Source organism: Pagrus major, chromosome 3, assembly GCF_040436345.1.
Source record: "Pagrus major chromosome 3, Pma_NU_1.0".
Taxonomy (NCBI): Eukaryota; Metazoa; Chordata; class Actinopteri; order Spariformes; family Sparidae; genus Pagrus; species Pagrus major.
In genome coordinates, this window is record NC_133217.1 from 6,593,821 (window position 1) to 6,619,266 (window position 25,446).

Consider the following 25,446-nt stretch of genomic DNA (forward strand, 5'->3'; position numbering starts at 1 on the left):
AAAATGCAAGCGTTGCATTCTTTTAGTGTATGTTGATGAAGGTTGTTAAGCTGTCTGGGGAGAGAACTCGGTACAGCATTGTAGGTGGGTGATAAGTAATGTCTTAGGCCACCTCCTCTGCCATGGTTGTTCCAGTTTGACATAGATGAATTCCTTTACTCCTCTTTCAAACCATCTGCCTTCTCTGGCCAAGATGTTTACATTGTTGTCCTCAAAGGAATGATGTTTCTCCTTCAGATGTAAGTGGACAGCAGAATCCACTTACCCAGAGTTGGCCCTCCTGTGTTGTACCATTCGTTTATGGAGAGGTTGTTTTGTGTCCCCGATGTACAAATGCATTCCTGGCTGCATTGAACAGCATAAACTACATTACTCTGTTAATGCCTGGGTGTTTTGTCCTTAGGATGGACAACCATTCACACCTGGGCTCACCTAGCCTTAGCAACCCTCCATAAAGGCCTGTTTAACGACGAAGTCAGAGCTCACACCTGTCCTTAACTCCTCTCCAGTTAGACCTGAAGAAGCCTCTTGGATGAGAGGTGAAACGTCTTCAAGAAACTGAAACAAGTCCAGTTGCCTACGATTCTTTTAGTGTAGTGGCTGTCTAAAAATCAAATGGTCTAAACATAACAAAGCAACTGGTATCAGAATCTGAATCATAGAGCAACGTAATTTCATAACAATGCATATATAGTTATTGGCACTTGGGGAATACACATTTCCACACAAAACTGTATTCAACCATGTGAATAAAGATTACACCCAGTCATATCTCAACGGTACACATTACTGAAAATTACAGCATCTACGAGAAAGTTTCAAGCCAGCACAGTTGGTTAAATTTTGGTAAATTCTACAATCATTGCTTGATAAACCTCAGGGTTTGAGTGTTTTGGGAATTTTTGAATCCAATAAGTTTAGTGCATCAGTAGAGACCTTACTATTCAATTAATCACACACGACCAATAGACAGCCAGCACCCGAGGTGATTCTCTGGGTGTTGCTTTAAATGCCAGCCGGCCAATCAATGCTCCGCCGGCGAGACGAAGACAGCTTCCGAGAAGCCTCTGGACGCAGAATGTTACGCGCCAGCATTATTAGGTTTGCTGTGCTCTTACTGTATGTCTCCTCAAGCCGGCTGGAGTCCACGAGAAAGATGTGTGATGCTGCTAATGATCGCTTCATGTATTTCGCCTTTGGAAGCAATTTGTTGAAGGAGAGGCTGCAGCTGGCGAACCCCTCCGCGATATTCTGCTCTACCGGCCGACTGAAGGTAACCAATGACAACCAGCACCTTTTAATCGCGTTAATACCGATGTGACGTTCAGGACAGGTGGAAATTACCACACACCCAGGTAGTAGTGAGCTAACTGAACCTCCCGTCCGTACAGACTGGCAGTATATGTAAAAATATGACATATACGTATCAACTATTAATTCATTCTGTTAATTAGCACACCGTCACAGCTAGCTCACATAGTTAACTTAATGTCCGCGTATGTACCGCAGTGTTACACAGGGAAACTGACTAGGTAGCGTTAACTAACTAGCTGTAACCACTGTTAGTAGACTATAATTATTGTATTGCTAGTTGTAATATTATGGCCTCCGAGCAGCTCAAAACGATATGAGTAATAGTTTAACTATCGTTTTAACTGTTTATTTCCCATGACCCGCCCAACTCTGCCTCTGATTGGCTAGTCCTCATTGCCTTCGTTGGTTGGATTGGTTGGATTTGCTATGGTGTCATGGTAAGCCAATCAGAGGCAGAGTAGGGCGGGCCTAGAAACATAACTTGGTCAGGCAGGTGTTTCGCCGTATTTGGTGAACTGCTAGATTTAGTGACAATACTAAGAACACATATTGTAGACTTAAGGCATCAGCTCCGTGGTAAAGTGTTCAAATCGTCCACTGGAATACGTTGTTCGTATAATGAAAACACATGACTTTGCGACCGGGTCCATTATATTCACATACTCGTCCACATAAATGACCTAACAACCAGCTGCAACAACAGTGGCCCAGGAGGCTCAATGGGGACTCTGCTGGATACACAAACATGACACCCCTCTTTACGTCACAGTGGAATAAAAGGCATTTTGTTTAAAATACACAGCACCTCTTCACTGTTCACAGCCTTTTGTCTTGTACCCCCATCACCACCCCCTGTATGTTTTGTTTGTGTGTGTGTGTACAGGACTATGCGTTGAACTTTGGCCTGTGGGAGAAACATGCACAGAGCACTTGGCATGGTGGAGTGGCCACCATCGAGTCCAATCCAGGGGCAGAAGTGTGGGGCGTCATCTGGACATTGAGCAACGAAAACCTCATAAGCCTAGACGAGTGAGACACATTAACACACCACAGTTATTCAGTTCAGCAGATAATATATTTTATTTTAACCAACACAGAATGGTTCATCTTTCTGTGTCCTCAGCCAGGAAGGGGTGAGCCTGGGAATGTACTCTCCTCTGGAGGTTTCAGTGGAGACTAATAATGGACTGATGCTCTGCAGGACTTACCAGATGAACAACTTCCATGCCTGTCCTCCGTCTCCCCAGTACAAACAGGTGTGTGTGCGCAAACACAGATAACAGGTCCAAAGACAGCACTTGGAGCTGCACTATGGTCATAAGGAAACCACTTCTTGTTAAGTCCAGTGTTTTGTGGCAAAATCTAAAATATCAATTTGAATGTTTCTCTCTTTCATACAAGGTGGTGTGTCTGGGTGCAGAGCAGAATGGACTCCCCGTGGAGTACCTGAAGAGGCTGGAGGCCATTCAAACCAACAACTACAGCGGCCCCACGATCCTCGATCAAATCAGACCAGTTATGAAGCAGTAGAGATGAAAAGTTTGCATTACTGACTTTGGAAAAAGTCAGTTGAGCGAACAGCCTCACTCACAAAGTTTCACAGAGCAAAAACAAGATAAAATACTGAAGAGCTACTAAGGGGACAATGTGGTGTGTAACCTTGTGTTTTTGTCAATTATTAATAGTTACATAATTTAACTCAAGGCCCCCTAAAAAAAGCTTTATAATCACAGATGGGTGACAAGTTAAAGGAACAGTGTCTTAATGAGAGTCAGGCCTCACAAATGCTCCTTGCACAGTCCCTTATTAGTTTTTACAGTGTGTATTCAATCAGGTAAAGCTTTTAACGCTAAATAAAAGGCAAAAATATTGCTTAAACAAATACGAACACTTTCTTTTCTCTCTTTCAATGATTGTTTGTTGTGGTTGTTTGTCAATATTTGCCTCTAGCTGGTATCAAAGTGTTTTACTATGCACTTTATCTCTTAAAAGCCTTACCAGGGACACAAAGTGGCTATGGCTAAAAGTCCTATATACATTGCATCAGTTTTTTAATAATGTATGCTATGTATAGATATCATCCCTGTCAAATAAACTAATATAATAAAACGTATCTCTTTTTAGTATAGCAGATGGAAATACTAACATAGAACAGTATACAGTATCAGAGACAGACATCATTAAACAGATCCGAAGATAAAAGTTTATATTATTTGGTGTTGTGATGTGCTGGTGAACCTTGGTGCATTGAAGTATCTGCCTTTGATTTGTTTCTCTACTCTATTATTCAGGCTTTTCCTTTAACTTGTCCCATCTGTATTTTTAGGAGGATAAAGATACGTTTTTCCCACAATGAAAATTCAGTCATTATCTATTCACCCTCATGCTGATGGAAAGTCAGATAAAGTTTTGTAGTCCACAAAACAGCGTTGCAGCATTCACCTTTTCAAATCAATTTGGGATCTCAGGGCTTCAGGAAAGTTGGATAATGTTGGACAAGCTGTAGAGACATTATATCTATTCATTTATTATCCGGTTGTTTTATCGCTTTCAAGACAAGTCCCCAGCTATTACAGTTGAGAATGCTGCGACGCTGCTTTGCTGTGAAGCTCCAGAAATGTTTCTGGGCTACAAAGTCACCTGACTTTCCATCGGCATGGTGGTGAGTGAATAATGATAGAATTTTCATTTTTGGGTGAACTTATCCTTTAGGTCAAGGCTGAAGGACTGATAGTCTGCTATGGAAGTGATTTGGCACCGCTGTGTGGCCAGAAGTTAATAGTGCATGCACTTAATAATGAGATGTTTAGCTGGACCCAACACATAACTTTTCTTTATATGATTTATATATTTTAGAGCCGATATCAAGCAATTCATTTGAGAAGTATGCTGACAAGTGTATTTAATTTAAGAGTCATAACACTGAAGCATTTAAATGTATGTGGCAGACAGGAAATTATTTAATTGCATTATTTCTCAGGGGAATATTAAACACTGATGAAACACCTGTAGTACTTTTATTGCACTGCCTTTATTTTTTAATATGACTTTGACTGCTGATAAAGCAGGATAGTGTGGGGGCAGGTTTTGACTGATATTCAAGGTCATTCAGTTACACATGGAATAAAACATACCTTGGGGTGCTTTCCGGCGGCGCGATTTAAAATTAAATTCTTTATTACAAAATGAAAAATAAAAATTAATGAACCATTTACGTAAAAGGAAACCACTTTATTTTTTACAACACAGTGGCCTTGGACAGAATGAGAATTTGTATCCCTCCTAACATTTTTGATCCTCTAGGAATTATAGAAAATACATGTATAGTACAAAAAACACAGCTGTCAGGAGAACAGAAGATATATATGTTGAACACCCAATAACATGTTTATGTTTTGTTGAATCTCTAGGTAATCGTATTTCCACAAGTCTATGCAAATATGTAGACTTCACAATGGCACAAATCATAATTTCATCTGACAATAGAACAAAGGCTCATGCAAGCAACATGTTCAGAGATTTAGAATAACCTAGTGTTCATTCAGCAGGGAATTCAGCAAACCTGACAACTCAAACATCTGTATGATCTGAAGATTTTGGCTTCAAGGTAACATTCACCGAAACAGTCTGCAGAAACTGGCGACCAAGAAACATTTCCCCCTTACACTGTTTATATGTTGAGGGATGGAGTGGTTTGAAAAAAACAAACAAAATAACGAGTGACAAGATAAGCAGTGACGCACATAGGTCCAAATATGTAAAACAAACACCAATTTATAAAGAAAAGCATAATATAATAATATTAATAATATAAAAACAAAGTCTATGATGAAATTTGCAGACAAGCAATGATGTAGGAATTCCAATTTTGTACAAAAAGGGCTTAAATAAAAGGAGCAGGAGAGACAGGAAGCGGCTACTAAGAGCAAATCAGTGCTTAAAATGAAGTCAGTGGCCATTGTTTGTTGCATTAGATTGTAACCAGCTCACATCTGTATCTAAAGGAGCATCACAACATGGCTCTTTGTTTATGTGGAACTCAGGACAGTATACTGAAGTCAAATGAAGCACTACCAATGAAGGCTACATTAATTAACCTCCCTCACTCACTCAGGTAACTTGTATGTCAGGAAATGCATTTTATGCACTGCAAGATGAACTTCTCTAGAAACTGTTAAACACAAAAGGCCATTATAAGGGTCAAAGGTCATTAAATCTGTATCTGTTTTATTCTGTTTTTAATTCAGGGACATCTGCATTTGAATTATTTGCAGATTTCAGTTTGTTCTATTGTCACACATTTCTGAGTTCATTCCATCTGCCCCACCTGTTTTCCATCTGTAACTTTCTCAGTTCCACTTTCATCCATTGGTTCTGGTCCAGCCTCACTACTTTCCATCTGCTCTGTTGAATCAGTGGACGGCTGCTCCGCAGTATCGGCTGCCTGATATTCTGGGATGCGGAGATTGTGCTTGACTTTGTTCAGTTCTGTCATGCTGAAGCCGAGGAGGATGGCCGCCTTGTTCCTCTTGAGACTCTTCATGCACTTGCTTCGCTTCTTGCTGAAGTGGGCTGCCAGCTCTGCTTTGGTGAGGGACAGCCTCCTGCACAGCTCGTCAGTCTCAGGTTTGGTTGCGTAGGGGTTCAGGTTAAAGTATTTGGATATGAAGTCTCTGCGCTCCTCGCCACAGCGGCGTTCCACCGTGCTGGGCTCTAACGCCAGCTTCACTGTGGGGTCGCTCTGAACCACAGGCTCCGGTGGGGGCAGCGACTTCTCCTGCTCTCGTTTCTTGCGCATGGCCGCCCGCTGTTCTCGCTCACGTTTGTTGGACTCAATGACCTCCCTCAGTGCTGCTTCTAGCCTCTTCTTAGACTGCTTCTCTGCTTCTGTTTCTGAAGGCGCAGCAGTGGGTGCAGCTGGAACCACACGGGCCGGCGCCAAAGCTTGTTTCACGGTCAGCCCTTGTGGCACTTGTAGAAAGTAGAGTCCGGAAGGCTGACTGAACTGCTGTGCTGGTGCTTTTGGTGGCTGCTGTGGTGGTGCTGCTGTAGGTTTGGGGGGCGGTGGTTGTTTCGGGGAACACCTGCATCGCTGGATGTGGAGCATAACCGCCTGCTGGGTGACCTTTCCTGTGTACACACCATTACAGTATATGCACTTGAAAGCCTCCGTCTTGAGGATGGCGTGAATGGTGGGTGCTACAAAGTGTTTTTGTTTCAGGTGCTCGAGGTGTTTGGATTCATTCTGAAACTTTTCGTTGCAGAAGGGACAGTACGAGCTGTTGACTTTCACAGGTGCTGGGCAGATCTCTGTCTGGTTGCTGGGCTGCAACTTAAAGAAAATCAGGTCGAGGGAATTGGTGACCAGGGCGAGATTGACCTCGGTGTCACCTAAGACCTCTTTCGGTGCTGTGGTGTGGACATCGAAGTAAGGGAAGAGGATTCCTCCAACACCTTTTGAGTAGACCCTGTACTTCTGTCTCAAAAAGTCACAGTATGCCTTGCTTGAGGGGTTGTGGTGCTTCACATGCTCAGCAAGCTGCTTGATTGAAAAGAACAAAGCTGAGCAGTATAAACAGTTCAGGCCATGCAGCAGGTGCTGGAAGACACTTTTTTCTGATAGCAGAATTTTGCACGTTAGACATTTGACAGTTTTATCAGGCATTTTCTTCAAGAATGCTGCCCGTGCCGCCACACTTTCTGACTTGGTTGTATTGGATTTTGTCTGGTGAGCGACCTCTGTGTGCATGTCGAAGACATTTGAAGGGAACAGTTCATTGCAGAGAGGACAGGTAATCCATTTCTTAGTTTGAGGTGAGGTGTTACTTGTTTGCTCAACAGTCTTGAGAGGGGTGCTTGTGCTCTGAGAAACGGGCATTGCTACTTGCAGTGGTGCAAAAGTGTATGTGGGCATGCCGTTCATCTTGTTGCCAGTCGGGATCAGGTGACTCAACAGAGACTGTGAAGTCAGCATGGTACCTTGCAGGGCCATTTGGTTCGTTGATGCATTTTGCATAACCACATTAGGCTTAGATATAGCTCCAGGTCCAGCTGCCATGTTGGCCTGCAGTCCTGATGGAAGAAACAACTGCTGCGCTTGTTGAGTCTGTTGTGGTTGAGAAGAAGCAGGAGTTAGAGCCATTGGTGCCTGTTTCAGAGACACATTCGACATTGTGGGGAGCTGGACCATAGATGGTCCTTGGGGCAAAGCACTTCGGAGGGCTATCGTAGCACCAGGCTGGAGCAAACCTTTAGCCTCAGCACTAGCTAGCTGCACTAGTGCTGACGCCTGAGGGGGAAGGAAAGCTTGGTTGGTTCCAGGGGTACAGATGAGAGTAGTACTGTTCGTAGTTCCTTGCAACTGCTGTAATGCCAACACAGTCCCAGCGGGTTGGCCATTGCTTGGCAAAACCAAGGACTTACTGTTGAACATTTGAGGTTGCTGTGGTTTCGGAGCAATATTCGGGAATGTCACAAACAGGCCATTCCCATTGGGTGTTGATTTAATCGTGTAGTTCTTGTTCTCATAAATCATATGCTGCACTTGTGTGCTGACTGAATAGTGTGATGGCTCAACCAGCATGTGATGCAACATTTGGTCTAGGTTTCCAGTGTTGACCCTACAAACCTTGCAGCAGTAGATCTTTACAGTTGTGGTGCCTTGAAGGTTCAATCTGTAACCAATATACTGCTCTGCCAAACTGTCCAGGTGCTTGAGAATGATGTGCTTCTTCATGGCAAAGATAGAAGAGCTCGGAAGTCCACATCTTCGACACTGATACCTCTCATTTCCACGATGGGTGGCGAGAGCACTTTCCCTTGGAGGTGGTAAATTGGTACTGCCGAGTTTGGTGTGGAAGAACAGTATGTGCCTCTTGACAACCTTGGGGTGGCCGATGAAGAGGCACTGAGAGCAGGATGCCAGTGCGCACATTGACTGTACATATGCATGGCAGCGAGAGACATGGCTCCTGAAGTTGTAGATGTTTTGTGAGGAGTACTTGCACATGGTGCAGCATAGAGATCGAGATCGATAGGGCCACTGAATAGAAAGAAAAAAATTGTTAGGTTGAAAAAAGTTGATAACACTCCAATAATCTTTTTTATTGAGAGGATTTATTAAAAGCTGTCAACAGGAGTTAAGCGTTATATTTACCTTTTTCTGTTGTCTGCTATTAAATCCATACGTGAAATCAAACCACTCAGTTTCCTGAAAGGCCTCGTCTTCATCTGTGTTTTTCTCATCCGAGGTTGTCTCATCTGAGGTTTTCTCATCCGAGGTTTTCGCGTCTGACTTTTTTTGTTTGAGATCCTGCACAGTAAACAACACACAAAGAAACTCATCTTAAGTATTTGAAGCAGTGCCACAATGTAAAAACATTAAGAATTCTGCATTCCAAGTTGCTTCAAAGTAAATAAAGATTAGCAGTAAAATATACAAGTCTCAAACATGAGACCAGTATGAATTTATTATACACTGCCTGGCCAAAGAAAAAGTCACCACCTGGAATTAACTAAGCAAATAGGTCAGAGCCTTCCATTGGATAATTACTGCAGTGATTTATACATTTCAGCTGGCAAGAAGTTATTTAACCCTAACTGATGCAGTGAGTAGCTTGTAACAACCATGTCGGAAGACATATCCTGTGGTCGTGGAAAAAATGTTACTCTCGTTTCAGAAGATCAAATTATTGGCCTGTATCAAGCAAAGACAACAACTAAAGAGATTGCTACTACTAAACTACTAAAATTTGGTTAAGAACTGTCCAACGCATTATTAAAACCTAGAAGGATAGTGGTGAACCTTCATCTTCTAGGAAGAAATGTGGTTGAAAAAAAAGGCTTCAATTTGCTAGGGAGCTACCTAAATATACTGAATGAACAGGTTTTTCCATCAATGGATTTTTTCTTCCCTGATGGCACGGGCATATTCCAAGATGACAATGCCATGATTCATCAGGCTCAAATTGTGAAAGAGTGGTTAAGGGAGCATGAGACGTCATTTTCACATGGGTTGGCCGTTACAGTGTCCAGACCTTAATCCCATTGAGAATCTTTGGGATGTGCCGGAGAAGACTTTACGCAGCGGCCCGACTCTCCCATCATCAGTACAAGATCTTGGTGAAGAATTAATGCAACTCTGGATGGAAATAAATGCTGTGACATTGCATAAACTTATCAAAACGATGCCACTGCGAATGCATGCTGTCATCAAGGATACAGGTGGTCCAGCAAAATATTAGAGTGTGTGACCTTTTTTGGGCCAGGCAGTGTATATGCCAGTGACGTGCGGTCAGGAGAGGCTTAAATTAAATGGTTATATTTATCAAATGGTTTGAACTTTAAACTAATTTTCCATTTAACTTAAACAATTTGGATTGTTTTTTATTAAAAATTGCTGAATTTTTGCATTTCCGTTCAAATACGGGGAAGAGACGCACGGTGAGGCAGCAGCAAGCTGAGCCTCACCTTGGATTGCGCGATCCCTCACAAACTGTGCTCTGCCATGCAATGAGAGCGTGTCACTGTCTCTCTGTATGTCGCCAATCAAATGTCAGTCAAAACACTTTTAATATATGCCCCCCCTGACTTCCCATAGTTTAGCTGATGTATATAATATATGTGTATAACCTGTTTTGTGTGCTCAGCGATCTTACAACGGCAGTGAAGAGGCACTGGGTGAGGCAGGCAGTTCTCTTGCCTCAAGGTAGGGGGCACTCGTGAGCCCAGAACTTCTAAATGCTACTCCGCAGCTGCAGAGTAAGTGACAGCGAGCTAGCAACAATCTTTGAGTCCATGGTTACGAGCGAGTCAAGTGCAGTGAGATTTTTTTCCCCCTCTCGCCCTGCCTGGATTTACAATGGAGGATTTTATATCCAAGCTCAAACTATTTTCTAAACTCGACTTTCAATTGAAACAGGAGGTAATAAATAAAGGAAGACCAACACCGGAGCTGAAAGGTTTGCTTCAGACTAACGTTATGGGCCGCTGTGCATGTGTATGTATGTGTGTGTGTGTGTGTGTGTGTGTGTGTGTGTGTGTGTGTGTGCGTGTGTGTGTGTGTGTGTGTGTGTGTGTGTGTGTGTGTGTGTGTCCGAATTAAGAAAACCAAATTAATGCAGAAATCACGTAATGGAAATGCTACTGCCAGCGAGTCTAATGCAACACTGACGACTGTTTTATAAAATAAAAATAAAAACAAATGCCCATAACAGCAGCAGTTGCCGTGGCAGGGCAGTGACTGCCTCAGACACTGGCAACTGGAGTGAAAGGCAGGAAGTGCCACTACTAGCTGCCGCTGCCACGAATTAAGCCAGCCCTTGCTGTCAAAAGGTGAATAATCTACTCTGTTGGGTTCATATTTGTAAATCTGATTCTGATGGAGTCAGTGCCTCACCAGCCATGAACCTCACCGCACGTCACTGGTATATGCAGCACCAATTTCGGAAACACAAACATGTGGAAGGTAAACAAAGCACCCCAATTTCACTGTTGTTTCTGCAAGTACCTACACAATCGTCTTCATCTACTTCCACCCCTCCAGGAAGTGAGGATTCAGAAGATCAACTTTATTTGAGATGAAAATGTACCCAAAACAATTGGAAAGGTCTTATTTGTGTGTTCCCGTTTACTTTGGACTGCTTTCTCAATGAGGGCTAGCAATGTAAGAAGCAGGATAAGCTCAAGGATGGATCATTACCGAGTTCAAACTTGGATCCTGTAAGTTTTGCCATTTTCCATTTATCGTAGTATGCCAGAGCAATGTTTGAGTATTTAGTATTCCGGGACAGTTGAGAGAAACTGTGTTAGCATGATCTGCATTGAGAGATATTTCATTGAGTGTACAGTAAAATTAAAAGCACCTATCTGTATGATGCAATCATATTCAACAGAAACACAAACTGCAGCATCTAAAATTACCTTCAACATGGACCAACACCTTCCTAAAACAACTAAACTCTCTGTGTCATATAAAATTTGAATCTAAAAATTGCAGTCATGGCCCTCAGATGAATTATGTCTTAAGTAAAAAATGTAAGTGCCTTCTTCTAAAATGTAGAGGTATAAAGTGACACTATGGACAAAAAAAAAAAAAGTCAAGGACCAGCTCCTCAACACTGTACGTACTTAATTTTCATCCCCTTGTGCTCACAGAAGTTGAGAAGTAGTGTCATGAGTTTGGTTTCAATCTTTCCACAAGCTGCAACCAGAGTCCAGAGTAAAATATCAATAAAACAAATCACGTTTAGTAGTGAGGTATTTCATTTGTCCAAACAAACTAAGCGCTGCTTTGGTCAATTTGGTCCATCTGTTTCCTCACTTGTTGCTATTCATAAATATCCAAATATATTAAAATATCTGACAGATCCAGGTACTTCATAGGATCATATCATAGGATAAAATCCTGAAAATCCAATGTGGCCATTAGGCAGTCCTGCTCACTGATTTGACAATTTGATTAATGTGACCATCATCATAGCACATTCAGTTCTGATTTAATGTGTTTTAAAGATGGCAGTCTCAAAATGTTTATACCCCAGCTTTAACATAACCAACCATAAACTGAATTATATCAATATGAATCAAAACTATCAACAACAGCTTTTAATGTAATGCAGGTTGGACTATTCACATTTGATCAAGCACAGAGTTGAAACTTTTGGACAGAAACACTGATTATATACATAAATCATCAGAAAGCATATGTGCATATGCAACAAAACGAGCATAATGTTTTCTTGACTTTTTGAGCTATTGTGAAAAAGTGACCTACCATTAAGAAATAAAACAGAGAAGGGATCATTAAGACAGTGGGTCTATTTTAAACCAGCCTATCTTATGTGAAGTGTGAATTACACTTCTGCATCATCAGTTATTTTCCAGGTTAAAACATACCTGCAGAAACGTTTGGCAGTCTTCCAGGCCGATCTCACTCAAGATGTTTTTCACTGCCTTGCGTGCCTTTCGGATCTTCTCAATATTTCCAACTGGGAGCTGATACATTCTTCCACACAATCCTTGGAAAAGAAAAGCAAGTAAAAATAAGTTAAATGTCATGGAGCATAAGCACAAATATTTTTTCAAAACCTAAAGCAATTATATTTTATTTTGTGCATTTTGAGTAAAATGTAGATCACAGTGGTGTCATGACATGTGACCACTATTTGAGTGAAATACTTTGTAAGCCTGACACATGAAATAGATTTACTTTTAAATTGTAGGTGTTTATTGACCCTTTTGACAGAATAGAACAAATATTATTATGCATCTGCATATAGGTCTCTGAATTAGATTTATTGTTTCAGATCAAATGAGTGGTGTCACACATGCTTGAGTGCTTGCTCTGTTGCTAACAAAACTAGGAATGGAAGATATAAATGGTACGTCATTGGTATCTGCCACTTAAATCCCTAAAAATAAACATTGGCATTTCAAAATAAACATTGGCATTTTTGCCATATGACTAGACTATTAAATGATGCCTTAATTATTTACATGTGATACAATCCATTGACTAGTACATGTACAGTTGAAAAAGTGTTGTACACCTGCATCCGCCAGTGGCCATGATGATAAGAATAGGCATAACAATGTCAAGTCCAGTACAGGAGAGACTAAAAAATGTGTAAAACTACCCTAATTTCCACTCTAAATGTCTTGTAAAATTACAATTTACTCTTTAATTGGTTTAATTAAATAATTTGAAGTGTGTATGACATTAAAAACTATTAAAACATGATGAAATGTACAATGATTAAGGGATTTACAGAAATAAAATGCCTATGTATCGTATTTGATGCACAGTTCCTCAAAACATACTATTAACAATACAAATGTTGGCTCTGCCATAACTTACTCAAAATATGAAAAATAGGTAGGTCAGCAGCAGATTGGCAACGCATGTGAGTCTCAACCAGGAAGCAGCCATTTTGAATTTGGTAAATAAGTACAGCCTCCTGTAGTGCACTGTAAATCCACTAGAGGAGAATTAGCATGTGCCAGATTGTAGGCAATACATTTTTGTTTTGCTTTTTTAACAGTAGGTTTTTGCAGGTAATTGTTGATCTTGTTGAAGATGTAGAAACTCATGTATCAAAAATATGAGAGAAATGGTACTGTATTAATGGCCTCTTTTTTACTGCATCCCCAAATACAGTTGCTTGGTGAAAAGAGAGTATTTAAATGAAGAAAAGCAAACAGGAAACAGCACATACTGACAAGAAATGAAAGGGGGGTTGCCTTTCTCATTCTTTCCAATATGTGCCATTTTCAATCACTGCACTTGACTGTGGTAAGTTATTAAGTGCAGTATGTATACCAACAAGCCCCTCACCTGAATCTGTGTAGAAATTGAGTTATCAAACGCCTTTAGGTGTCCCATTTTATAACCTCATACTACTAACCAAAACAAAACTTGGATAAAGATTGACTGATGGACATACTTAACTAAGAGCTACGTGGTATCATGGGTAAACTGCAGCATAAAGATAACATCACTGGATTTAATTACATATATATCATTACATTGTGTCAGGTAATATTGCTAACGTTTATGACCTGACACAATGAAAACAGCAGCATGATTGTGTGGATATTATGTCTGCTGGCATTGTTGATACACACACACACACAACAAAACAACAACTGTGCAACAGCTGATCTCACTTTGAGTATCTCACAGTGTTGAGGTCTCCATATAAATAATACATAATTTCTAGATATTTACTAAAGTGAGGAAAACTTTGCTAGTTTAAAGCGTCCATTTTGATTTTAACCACCTAACTAACGCTACAAACTAAAAACCTGTCCCTTTTCTAGCCATCCATACTGACACTGCTGTGTGTGCTGCCCACACTGGAGTGGTTAGAAAGCCCCGGGTAAGCACGCTGACAGCGACAAGCCGGGTCACTAATCGGGCCACGCCGCTTCTTCCTACTCGAGGATGCCCACAGCTTCCTCACAGACATTTACCTCGTCCAATTTTCACCGTAGGTTAACGTTAGTTGTCGCTGTGCCACCTCCGTCAGGGCTAACGCTTTCCACTTCCACCGGCCCTCAACTGTGTGTCGGTAAGCTGCGTCTGCTCCCGGTGCTGCACACAGATACTCATCCGAGCAGCATCCTCTGTCCACACACAGCGCGCTACGAGAACTGTAATCAAATATGAAGGGTGGTGTTTGCAAACCTCTTCCAGAGATAAGTTATTTTTGGTCCAGCTTTTGTCCCTTTCTTCCCCTATTGAGGAAAAAATGGCGCTCAAGTTCAGGATCTGACGTAGCAGCCCTAATTTGCATATTGCACAAACTGACCAATGGGAGGCTTCTCAGCCTAAAATCTGAAAAACTTTTTATTCTCTCAACAAGACGGTCAGCCATTGCTCCACAGTGTTCAGGTGATGACTTTTGTAATTATGTTTCTGGATTTCATGCAATCACTCACTTGTTAATTGGACTTCTGGATTCTACAACAAATAGCTAGGTATGGGGGCGTGGCTACTGCGACCCCCACTGACAGTCACGTGGTACATGACAGAGACTAACCAATGGGCTGTCGAGAAAATGAGCTAAATGGGTGGTCCTTGCGCTGTGACGTCACATCATGCTACTTTTTGAAGCCAATTAGATCAAAGCACCATTTTGATAGGAGGGACAGTGAAACAGATAGGTTAGATGTCTTTCAGCTAGCATAGCATAAAGTTATAAGAATTTTTATATATGTTTGACAGTGACAATAAATTGAACGGTTAGCTACTTCCGCATAGTAACTTATGACAATTTAGCGAAACGAGAGTTCGTATTTTTACGCTTAACGATATCTATTTATGTAAAAAAAAAAACAAATTTGTTTGGCCTCTCCAACAACAGACTTGCGATCATGTTTACGCACAATATGTTAACGCACAAGTTGAGTAAAATCAGAGCCACCTGTATTAATTACTACCTGTTCATAAACCTTTACGAACAAAGGACATTTTGTTTTGAGACAAATCGACAGTTCGTCAAAGTGACAATGTGATGTTACTTGTAAAGCTTCTTCGTTACGACCTTGTGACTGAATATTTTTTGCGTTGCCAATTAACAGTTCCATCTTTGACCACTGAGTCATTTGATTAACAACTACACAGTACCACAAACACGGCTGTAAATACACTCCTCACAAATCCGCACAAATTTATGCTGATATCGGCCATTAGCAACCCCTCACATAATACACCTTTATCGTGTAGTAACTTAACCGCTGGGAAATTTTAACGAAATCCTGTAGCATGATGTAGTTTGATGTTAGATGACTAAACGACGTTATTGAAAATTTGACTAATGACATCACATCTACCATGTGCCCGTTGGTCCTGCAATGCAAATCAGGATGGACATGATTTTCTGGGCAAACATAAGAGAGTGAAAGTGTCAACATCCATGATGGCTGATGGCACTGCAGCTGATTGCACTACAACACTTCTAACCATGGCAAAGCAGTCCTATCCTAAAGGTAAGACTGCTGGAGGACTACCGAGTTTGTTACATCATCTCTAAACTCAAGGGGAGAAGAAAGTGAAAAGGGATTTCTACATTGTGGGATTCCTTTTTAACATAAAGAATACAAGGTCATTCAGATAAAGCAATCAGTGAGCCACCAATCAGAGTCAACCACTTCAGTCAACTTCAACTCTCCAATGATGTCATTTTCCAATCCATCACATCAGTGTTGTAACCCTGTAATCACAAGGTCTATTTGTGTGTGCTGCATCGTGTTGTATGTTCAGAAATGTGTGCTTTGTTCCTGGCAGACTAATAGGTTGTCTGCTACTGTATGTTATTATCATTGCCATCGCTATCAAACACACCGTGACCATCTCTTCTATCTAATACCATGCTGACATGCAGTGAGTGGCTGAATGCTCCACACATCTATCAGTCTTATTTTGAATCACCTCAATTAAATGCTTTACATAAGAGACTTAATTGGAGCAATGTTTCCCTCTCCTCCCCAGGTGGTCTCCTCTCTCACATACGGCACCAAAGACATGTTTCAGTGGCTGTAATCCATTTCGAAGCAGGGGAAATCAAAGGCTTCACATTAAATATGTTTACATTCATCTCTACTTGAGGTTTTAATGTTGGGGCTCAGTGAGCAGTGGCTTAAGCTAATTACCCCTAAATTTCTTTACTTACTGAAATCCAACATGTGTGGTTAGTTTGAAAAGTGATTTGTGACATAAAAAGAGATGGCCATCTGTATTTACAGTATTCTATTTTAAAGAAAGTGGCAGGAAATCTAAAGTTTTCCTTCCTCCAGCTCAAATTATGTTCATGGAATGTCTATAAGTATATGGATACAAGTGTATAATTTGTCTTGAACAATTGTTTTGGAAATTGTAAACTGAAATGAGCAAAATAAACCAAATATGAATAAATATATATATGAATAGATACTATAATGTACAGTGGTAAGAGGGTGGAGACGACATACTGTAGATGCTGAGCTCATTAATGATTAGATAAGCGTTTAGCTTGTATTGTATTTGTCATCAAATCCCAGAGCATGCTGGGATTGATTACAAAACAGAGGCAGCTGATTTCAATGATCAAAGGCTCTTTTCTGGTTGAGAATGAAGCTATAATGCTCTGCTGCTCTGAAGAGTTATTCATAGGCGTCACTGAATTAAAAGCCTTAGGAATTGTGCATCAGAGATTTCAGCTCATTTCTGCATTGAGGAGGGCTTTTTAATAAAGTTATGTGGTGGTGTCTGAACATGTCGTCTACCGTTTTTAATGGTTACAGCAGGATCTCATTCCTGGCAGCCCTAAATCTGGATTACAGATTGTTTCCAGGACATTTAACTACTGTACAACCAGAGCAAACACTAGACTCAAGGCAGATCAGATACAAATGGGTTTTAACTCTGTTGGCCGACAGTGAAGATTTTATCAAGAACATGTGTAGGAGTCCAAACCGTTCCAAAGATCACACAGACGCCAGAAATATGATTTCAATCAGAAATGTATTAAATTAATCACTTTCATTACTTTAACAAGCACAAATTTACAGTCAAAAACAGGCTATGGTCCATTAGTGCCTTAGACAAGCAAGTAATTAATACATTAGTCATTTGTAACACACGAGGGCAGGATTCTTTAAAACTGCAGTGAAGTCAGGTCATCTTTAATATCAGACATGAGACATTTAGCTGTACATGAGATTGTGCATCATTTCCCTCACAACTTAAAAGAGGCATGAGAAAAAGTCTGGCATGTTATTTGTAATTTGCACCGCCTCAGAGAGGTCCGTGTACAACTAACATGTCTTTCACTTGGCAGACACAGACATGTAAGTCCACATCTGACAATACAGATCATTTATGATCGAGCACATTTAGGAAATGCTGGTTTTTCAGATCCCCGCAGAAAAAGGACCAATCCTTTGGTAAGAAACAAACACAGGGATCTGAAAAATCAGGGCTGCGTTGATAAATGTCACAGTATTTCTTTATCCTACAAAAGATTTTGTGCATTTTAAACCAGATTAACCTCTTTCAGAGGCAAGGAGTGCATTTGGGTGTATCATGCCTTTTCGAGTAAAGGGAAACCACTGAGGTCACAAATGGCAATCACAGCACACTTAATCCATGTAGCGTTAAAAAACACATCAATATCTTATCAGGAAAACACTGTTAGACGGGCCACAGCATAATACCTGGGCAAAACACACTTAAAGATGGAGCTTTAAATATGCCCCAGTAATATCTGAATCCAATAAATAAAAATGCATTGAGGTGAGCTGCAGAAAGAGGTTACGTCATTGTCATAATTTTAATCTAAACTATGCAAAGTGAGGGGTCCGAAGTACAGAATCCACATGAGGCATTGATTCTTTTCAACACTTCAAAAATCATCTACAGACAAAATGTATTGGTGTTGAACAGACACAGGATTTACACAACTGTCTACAGGTAATTCATAAAGAACATGATTTAAATCAATTGTACAATTTGTAAACTGGATTTGATTTAGGAAACAAACCACCACAAACGTGTTGGGGGGGTCCCATCTCCAAAGAGTCGTCCATTTTGTTGCATAATTTCATTTGAGCTTGGGCTGGAGTTCTTTTAGCTGACAGATCCATCGGAGGGAGGAGCAAAAATGAAGATCTTCCAGATGAAATTTTAAAGACAGTTTGTATCGGATAACCAATTTTTTCCAATTTCGAGAGGTAAAAAACAAACAAAAACAGTCAAATTCCTGGAAGAAATAATAGGACACTGCATTTTCCAAGGTGGCTGGAATGTTGACCACATTTAGCCCCTTGTCCCAAATACCTCGCTGACCCCTCCTCTCACATGGTGAAAGCAGAGGCTAAGGAGGATCTGTGCAATATAATACGGGACAGGGACAGGGGGTAGTTACGCACTGTACTGGACCATGCAGAAATTCTTCATGTCACTGTCCAGTGCCACACCGGCCTCCTGCATTTCGTACCTGTGGGCAACACCAAGCATCAGCTTCAGTTTGATTCTACATGTATCCGATTCATGTAACATTTGCATTACTAGATAACCGTCACTCCATACTCACCAGTCAGAGGTGGAGACAGTGTAGTAGACAGGCAGCTGGGAGGAGTTGAACTCGTCCAGGCCACACGCTCCCATGTTGGAGAAGAGAAGCCAGTCTCCCACACTGAGCTCAGGCAGCAGGCAGCGCTCCACCACATGGTCCAGCTGGTCCAGTGACGGGCCCCACAGGCTGCTGGGATACACCGCCTCCTCAGCACACAGGTCATGCTGCAGAGAGGAAGCATTGTCATTAAAACAGCGATCAGAAATGTCACTGACTGCTCTTCTTTTGATCAACCTTCCATTACAGTTAATGACATCTCTGCTGCACATGAGAATTTGTATTCTGCATGTGAAATGCAAAATAGGAGGACTGATATCTAAGGATTATAGCCTGCAACTACATAAGTGATACACAGTAAAATCAACTGATACATCACCATAAAACTGTATTCCTGTGGTTTCTAAAGATGCTACATTTGATACCCCTACCTCGATTACTTATTAGCTAGCAAGCAACCTAAAACTGGCAAGCCATTGTCAACTAATATGAGGCCCAGATCACACAAAGACTCATCGCTACAGGTGTGAACATTTCAAAAATGCCTTGGAAAAGCACACTGGGCAAGAAAGCATGGTGCGCTGTGGACCAGGCCTGCATGCTCAAGTTGCCTGGGCCAAGTGCGATACCTCTAATGCGACTTGCACTCAAAAGTTGAGAATATTTGAACTTTTATGCAATGCATAACACAAGTGAAGAGCTCATGCCAGGCACCATACATAGTAGAACAAATGGTGTATTGCTGGTGACCCATTTTTGACAAACTATAAATCGCAGCCAACAACTGCTAGTTTGTTAGTACCAGGAGTCTGTGGTGCATGGAAGGACTTACAACAGCCCTGAAGCACTAGAACACACTTTCAATATCACTGGCCATCTTTGTTCATTTTTCCCTGACCGTCTTTAATCGATTGTTTCATTAGTTAACTACAGTTCCAGTCTTACTTAATTTTGTGAAGTTTGTGTCACTTTTAGTTATTTTAAGATTGTGAAGTAACCAGAGTATGAGAGAGGAAATGCATCATTAACTACAGTTGGATAGCAAACCAGTTGTGGGTGACATTAACCTCTTTGACTTATGTCACACCTCAAGACAACTATGGTGAAATACGTCAGCTTTCTATGAAACCAGAAGTCAGACTTGCCTTTATATAGGACAACATGATTCACTACCTAAAGCAATTCAGATCCTGCTTCCTTAAATACTCATAATGCATGACCCCCTTTTCCTACTCAACTACAGCTGCTATCAGATGCTTCATTCAGTCCTGAATGGGGTTGACTCTCTCGGGTGGAGGCCTACTAACCTTGTGCACCGACGGGGCAGCGATGGAGTTTCCCAGAAGCTTGCGGCTGAATGGGCCATAAACACCCTCATTCATGTAGTACAGGAACTCGGTATCTTCATTGTTCTCACCTGTGTAAATACAGTGGGTGACCATGTTAGATATATAGAACGTACTGGGGACTGGAAGCGGGACTTGACCTCTGATGGTTTTGTTATGATTATGTAACACTGATGAGTAAATAACTTTTAACAAACATGACATCATGAACCATTCAGTCTTTACTAAGACTGCATACAAATATCTGCACATATTCTCAGTCAGGGTGCAGAGACAAAGGTATTAGTCAGATTTTACTGGACTACATAGGACAAAGAGAACCTCAGAGAATTAAGTATCTCACCTTGAGTCAGGCTGTCCCAGTGGCGGGTCACAACCTTTTTGCCGATCACGTTGACAGCCAGGTTGAAAGCTGAGGCCACGTAGAAGCAGCCGGGCTGGGCCAACACTTGCACACCAGACAGCGGACTGAAGTAAGCATCCAGCAGCGGCCTGACTGCAGACTCAACCTGCACACACACGGTTACAGCAAACATGCATTCAGAGGGTGTTTCCAGATAAAAGCAAAGATGCAAGAACTTTAGTTTAAGTTGTTTATGACTTGCCTGTTTGAGCTGAAACTCTGAACCAGTAAATCCACCACCAATGTCCAGGATGTTCATGTTAAAGCCCAAATCCGCCTGAACAGAAACAGAAAACAGTCAATTGTCACTCTCAATGATAAGGAGAGTATTAAAAATTAAAAGGCATGTATGATAAAGAAAAAAGTTGACTTTTATCTACTAAATTCTTACAAAATCATTTATTAATTAAAGCCATTTTCCTACCCCCATCTCAAACACACAGCGGGCATCTGACAGCGCATGGGTGTAGGCCTCTTGCAGGTCTTGGCAGGAGCTGGGGATGTGGAAGGTAACCCCCACCACTTGGACTCCCAGCTCCTTCGCTGCTTCCAACATATGCCGGCAGCTTTTCAGAGAGAAGCCGAAGGCCATGCTGGTCTCAGCCGCGTGGGCCTGGGTGGTCAACTGCAGCAGCAACCTAGAAGAGATGATTCCAAGCATGAATGAAACATTCATCTAAGTTTGACATTAACAAAGCTATCAAAAAACTATTTAAAATGACAGTCTTCAGTTTTATAGACGCCTGTCCATAAGGATTAAACGTACATAAGGAAAACATTTCGCTGCCTAATTTGATCTCTTACTTTGCATTAGGGTGCAGGCGGGAAATCTTTGACAACTCTGCCTCATTTTCGCACACAAGATGCTGGATGTTGTTCTTGGCAGCGTGCTTGATGTGTGCCAGCTGCTTGCAAACACCAGACAGAATGATGTTTTCTGGTGCCACGCCATGCTCCAACACCAGGCTCACTTCAGCCTAAGGAAAAGGACACACACACACACACGTGATTTTAAAGTCTAAAAGCCCCGTCAAAACAATCAAAAAGGTGCTAAGTGTGTTGCATAAATTGAAAGGATACCAGTCATCAGATGACTAGTAATCAACTAAGTGCTTGTAATGAAACGGCCCTAAAATGTCAGGTGCTTTCACAAGAGAATGAAGCCCTGTACAGTTTATCAGTGTACCTGATTTTCATTCTGTTAAGTTTAAAGCTCACCTTGTTGGCACATACGAAGCCCAGGCCCAAGGAGGCCAGGACCTCGATGACTGCAGGGCTGCTGTTGCTCTTGACCGGGTAGTAGGGCTGCAGCTGTGGCACTACGTTCTGCCAGCATGCATGCTGACGCATCAGGGCACCGAGGTCTCCCACCACAAACGCCCTCTTCTCCACCTGGGAAGACAAGAGGGGCTGTCAACTACGTCACTGAGTACTCAAAAGCAACTGATCAAACCGCTATGGCTGGCAGTCTACTGGAAAAAAGTGCTAATGATGGTCATCATGGCTATTTGAAGCATTTGGAAAATTTCCTCCACTGCAACCTGAGGCTGTTTAGAGGCCTGTGAGCTGAACTAACCAGAGCCTGTTCGCAGATGTGTCCATCAATGACATCTTCAAGGGTCACTCCTCCCTCCAGGAGTTCGATAATGTAGCTGGGTTTGTCAGCAAGTCCTTTCATCTCAACCGTATTCCGCTAATCCGACAATCATAAAGAACAGATAAACAAGTCAAGGGGTCACGACTGAGCCAATGGGTTCCTGCCGGTATGCAACAAACTGGAAAAGAAGATGGAGAAAAAAAGAAAACAAGATTGTTAATATCACCACAATGAGCGTTGTTCTTTTTTTTTTTTTTACAGCAATTTAACCAGGCAAATTCAAATACCTTGGGTCATTTAACTGTGTAAAATCAACAGCTACACATATTTGAATGTAGTCTCTTCAGACACACCTATCATGTTCTGTGTTTCATGAAACAGAGAACTTGAAATGTCTCCATTCATTAATTTATAATCTCACCATGGAAGATGTGGAAAACTTCTTCTTCTTCCTTGTATTAGGAGAAGAGTAAACTCCATACACCTCACTTTGGCTTTTATATAATTCTATTAACTGCCTGTGAAGTTAAAGCCTAACCGAATCCAAACATGTTTCAATTACACCACACTTTGTATGCCAAGGTCTATCCAGGGCATAGTGATCCTGGACTTTGCCACAGGTGTGTTTGTGTAAGTGAGCATGTGTCTGTCTGTGTACAATCAGCCACTTACATGGACAAGTCAGGAGATGGACCTGTCCCGCTATCAGCTAGGATCCCAAGGCGGCTCAGCGTTGAAGTCAAAGTGCTCCCGGTAAAGAGCCGCCCCTAGGCCCTCTGGGTAGCGCTCATACACCTTTACAGAGATCGGGGAGCCCTGAGAGATAAAACACACATAACATCGAATATGAATACAGAGGAAAGGCACCATAAAAAGGCAGAAATGTACCGTGTGTCACAAGTGAGGTCACATGAAATGCTGCATCTATGGCTTAGCTTGTCAGCCACTTCGATTTGTATGTCAAAGTTTACCCCTATCATCTATGGATTCATATTTATTGACACTGTGGTCGAAATTTCACCGACACAATCGATACGTTGGGCCAGTTTACTTGGCTTGTTTACTTTTTGACCCGGAAAAAAACCCATTACATAATTTGACTACATTTTAAACACTTTTTCCATACTAGCCGATAAGGTAAAACAACAAAACAAAAAAAAAACATGGCGAGATAGTGAGTCGCGTCACAACTTGACAAATGAGATATTATTATTGCGATGCGTCACCAAAACAAAACAAAAAAAGCCTTTAGCACATAAATGTAGTACGGCTACATTTTAAACTAAACATTTAAACACTAGAGAAGCAGCTACACTGAGCACAGGAAACGCCATTGCGAGGAAACGCGCTGCTAAAGAGATTCCTGGCAGTGAGAGAGCTGCTAACGTTGAGCTGGCTGCCGACTGCACGTCGAAGGAAGAAGCTTGTGTTAGCTCTGTATTCTGTTAATATCAGCCCGACTGGCCTAAACAATGACACAACACATGAATTAACACCAGACTAAAGCGTTAATATAACCTATTAAGTTACCAACACCGTTACATTTTCCATTAGGACATGTCAAAAACACAGAATTCATTGAATCGGTCTGTCATGTGCGGCAAGAAGGCAGAAAGACCAGCCCGCCATGTTACGTCCGCTTGCTGAATCCAAGGAACTCAAACCGAAGTATTTCGCTGTACTTACGTGAGATAACGGCCAGAATGTTTTGGAAAATCGTCTTCTCTTTTTCGGCGGAATTTTTAAAGAGTAGTGGGCACAACGATATAAGAAAGAAAGAGGACTGTTTGGGCCATATGTTTCGATAACGGACGAGCGTCAGTGAAGTAGCGTCTTCTCTCTCGGCCGATGGGTGGAGAACTACTGGAGCCGCGCAGGGGAAGTGGAATAGGTAATCGACGGCCCGGGGGCGGGGCCTAATGTTCAGTTCCACCAATGACCTTTCAGCATTCTTGAGAACATACCAAATATGTATTTCCGAATATCACAGGCCGCAGTAGATCTGTGATGTTACATAACCAGAAACTTTCCGTAGATGGCCACTCGTTTTCAGAAAACCGGGCCAGTACCTCCACTGCTATTGTTTACATGGGACACACTTGTTGATGTGCAGCTCCAGCTGCTGTGATTTATTTGTTGGAGATAGACTCCTTGCCAAAACACTCACTTTACATTGAGTTGAGTTACAGCTATACTTAGGCTGCAGTAACCAGAGTTGTAAAAAGTACCCAAAAGTCATACATAAGTAACAGCAACGATATCATGTTGAAATATCACTTCAAAAGTGAAAGTTACCCATTCAAATAGTACTCGAGTAAAGGTCTTAAAGTATCTGATATTAAATTAACTTAAGAAGAAAAAAGTATTTTTCTATCAATAAATGTAGTTAAATATCAAATACAAGTAAAAGTAAATTACACATTTACATGTAGGTATAAACTGTAAACTATAGGTTTATGACCTGGTCAATTATGAGATCTTATATTCAGCATTTTTCTAATTATCAGAATCAGTGTTCTTTTAATCTGATCACGAATGAAATAAATCAAGTTAAAAATGCAGCGTTCAATCTGCAAAGTAACTAGTAAAGTTACACAGTAAATGTAGTGGAGTGAAAAGTACAATGTTTCCCTTTAAAATGTGGTGGAGTGGAAGTATAAAGTAGCACAAAATGGAAGTACCCAAGTAAAGTACAAGTACCTCAAAATTGTATTTAAGTAAAGTACTTGAGTAAATATACTTAGTTACAAATTAACCGCTGACAGTAACAATGTCTGCAACCAGAAAACCTCACTGCCTAATTATCTGAAAACATATCTGTTTTACTATTTTTTCTTCTCAATGTATAATTAATTGATAACATCTTTTTTTATAGGAGGTTTTTTTTATTTCTTTATCTATGTTTTTCTCTTTTCCTTTTTCCATGTTTTCTTTATTATTCCACTGCTTGTGGGTTCTGGTTCAGTTTATTCTGTAAAGAATAAGTTCAGGTGTTTCCTATTTGTTTTGTCCTTGTTTTAATTGTTGTTTCCAAGTCTGTCTGAAAATGCAAGAAGACTGGTGGCCTTGCCTTAGTTAAATGCTTGAAACAGTTTCCTCTGTAATAATATGGTCCTACGTCCACCATGATGTTAATTTCATGAGTTTAAATTACCTTCAGTAATTGCAGAGCCA

At 41.2% G+C, this 25,446-nt stretch overlaps 3 protein-coding genes across 3 annotated transcripts; 1 reads left to right on the forward strand and 2 right to left on the reverse strand.

Annotated features, from left to right (window-relative positions):
- Nucleotides 1-1,040: 1,040 nt before the first annotated feature.
- On the forward strand, nt 1,041-4,325 carry ggcta (gamma-glutamylcyclotransferase a). The gene is made up of 4 exons (XM_073463019.1): nt 1,041-1,273; nt 2,198-2,343; nt 2,438-2,570; nt 2,716-4,325. The coding sequence occupies exons 1-4, from the start codon at nt 1,079-1,081 to the stop codon at nt 2,842-2,844; spliced, it is 603 nt and encodes a 200-aa protein (XP_073319120.1). The 5' UTR covers nt 1,041-1,078; the 3' UTR covers nt 2,845-4,325.
- Nucleotides 4,326-4,530: 205 nt separating this feature from the next.
- On the reverse strand, nt 4,531-14,552 carry adnp2b (ADNP homeobox 2b). Its single transcript, XM_073463018.1, has 4 exons — nt 14,287-14,552; nt 12,211-12,332; nt 8,471-8,626; nt 4,531-8,356 (listed from the first exon to the last, which is right to left on the reverse strand). The coding sequence occupies exons 2-4, from the start codon at nt 12,316-12,318 to the stop codon at nt 5,624-5,626; spliced, it is 2,997 nt and encodes a 998-aa protein (XP_073319119.1). The 5' UTR covers nt 12,319-12,332; nt 14,287-14,552; the 3' UTR covers nt 4,531-5,623.
- A 2,746-nt stretch (nt 14,553-17,298) lies between these two features.
- Nucleotides 17,299-24,161, reverse strand: azin1b (antizyme inhibitor 1b). Its single transcript, XM_073462938.1, has 11 exons — nt 23,959-24,161; nt 22,945-23,088; nt 22,252-22,450; nt 21,894-22,067; nt 21,480-21,652; nt 21,100-21,313; nt 20,878-20,952; nt 20,616-20,781; nt 20,234-20,343; nt 18,888-19,093; nt 17,299-18,791 (listed from the first exon to the last, which is right to left on the reverse strand). Exons 3-11 carry the CDS (start codon nt 22,351-22,353, stop codon nt 18,716-18,718), a joined length of 1,296 nt encoding a protein of 431 aa, XP_073319039.1. The 5' UTR covers nt 22,354-22,450; nt 22,945-23,088; nt 23,959-24,161; the 3' UTR covers nt 17,299-18,715.
- Between the last annotated feature and the right edge of the window lie 1,285 nt (nt 24,162-25,446).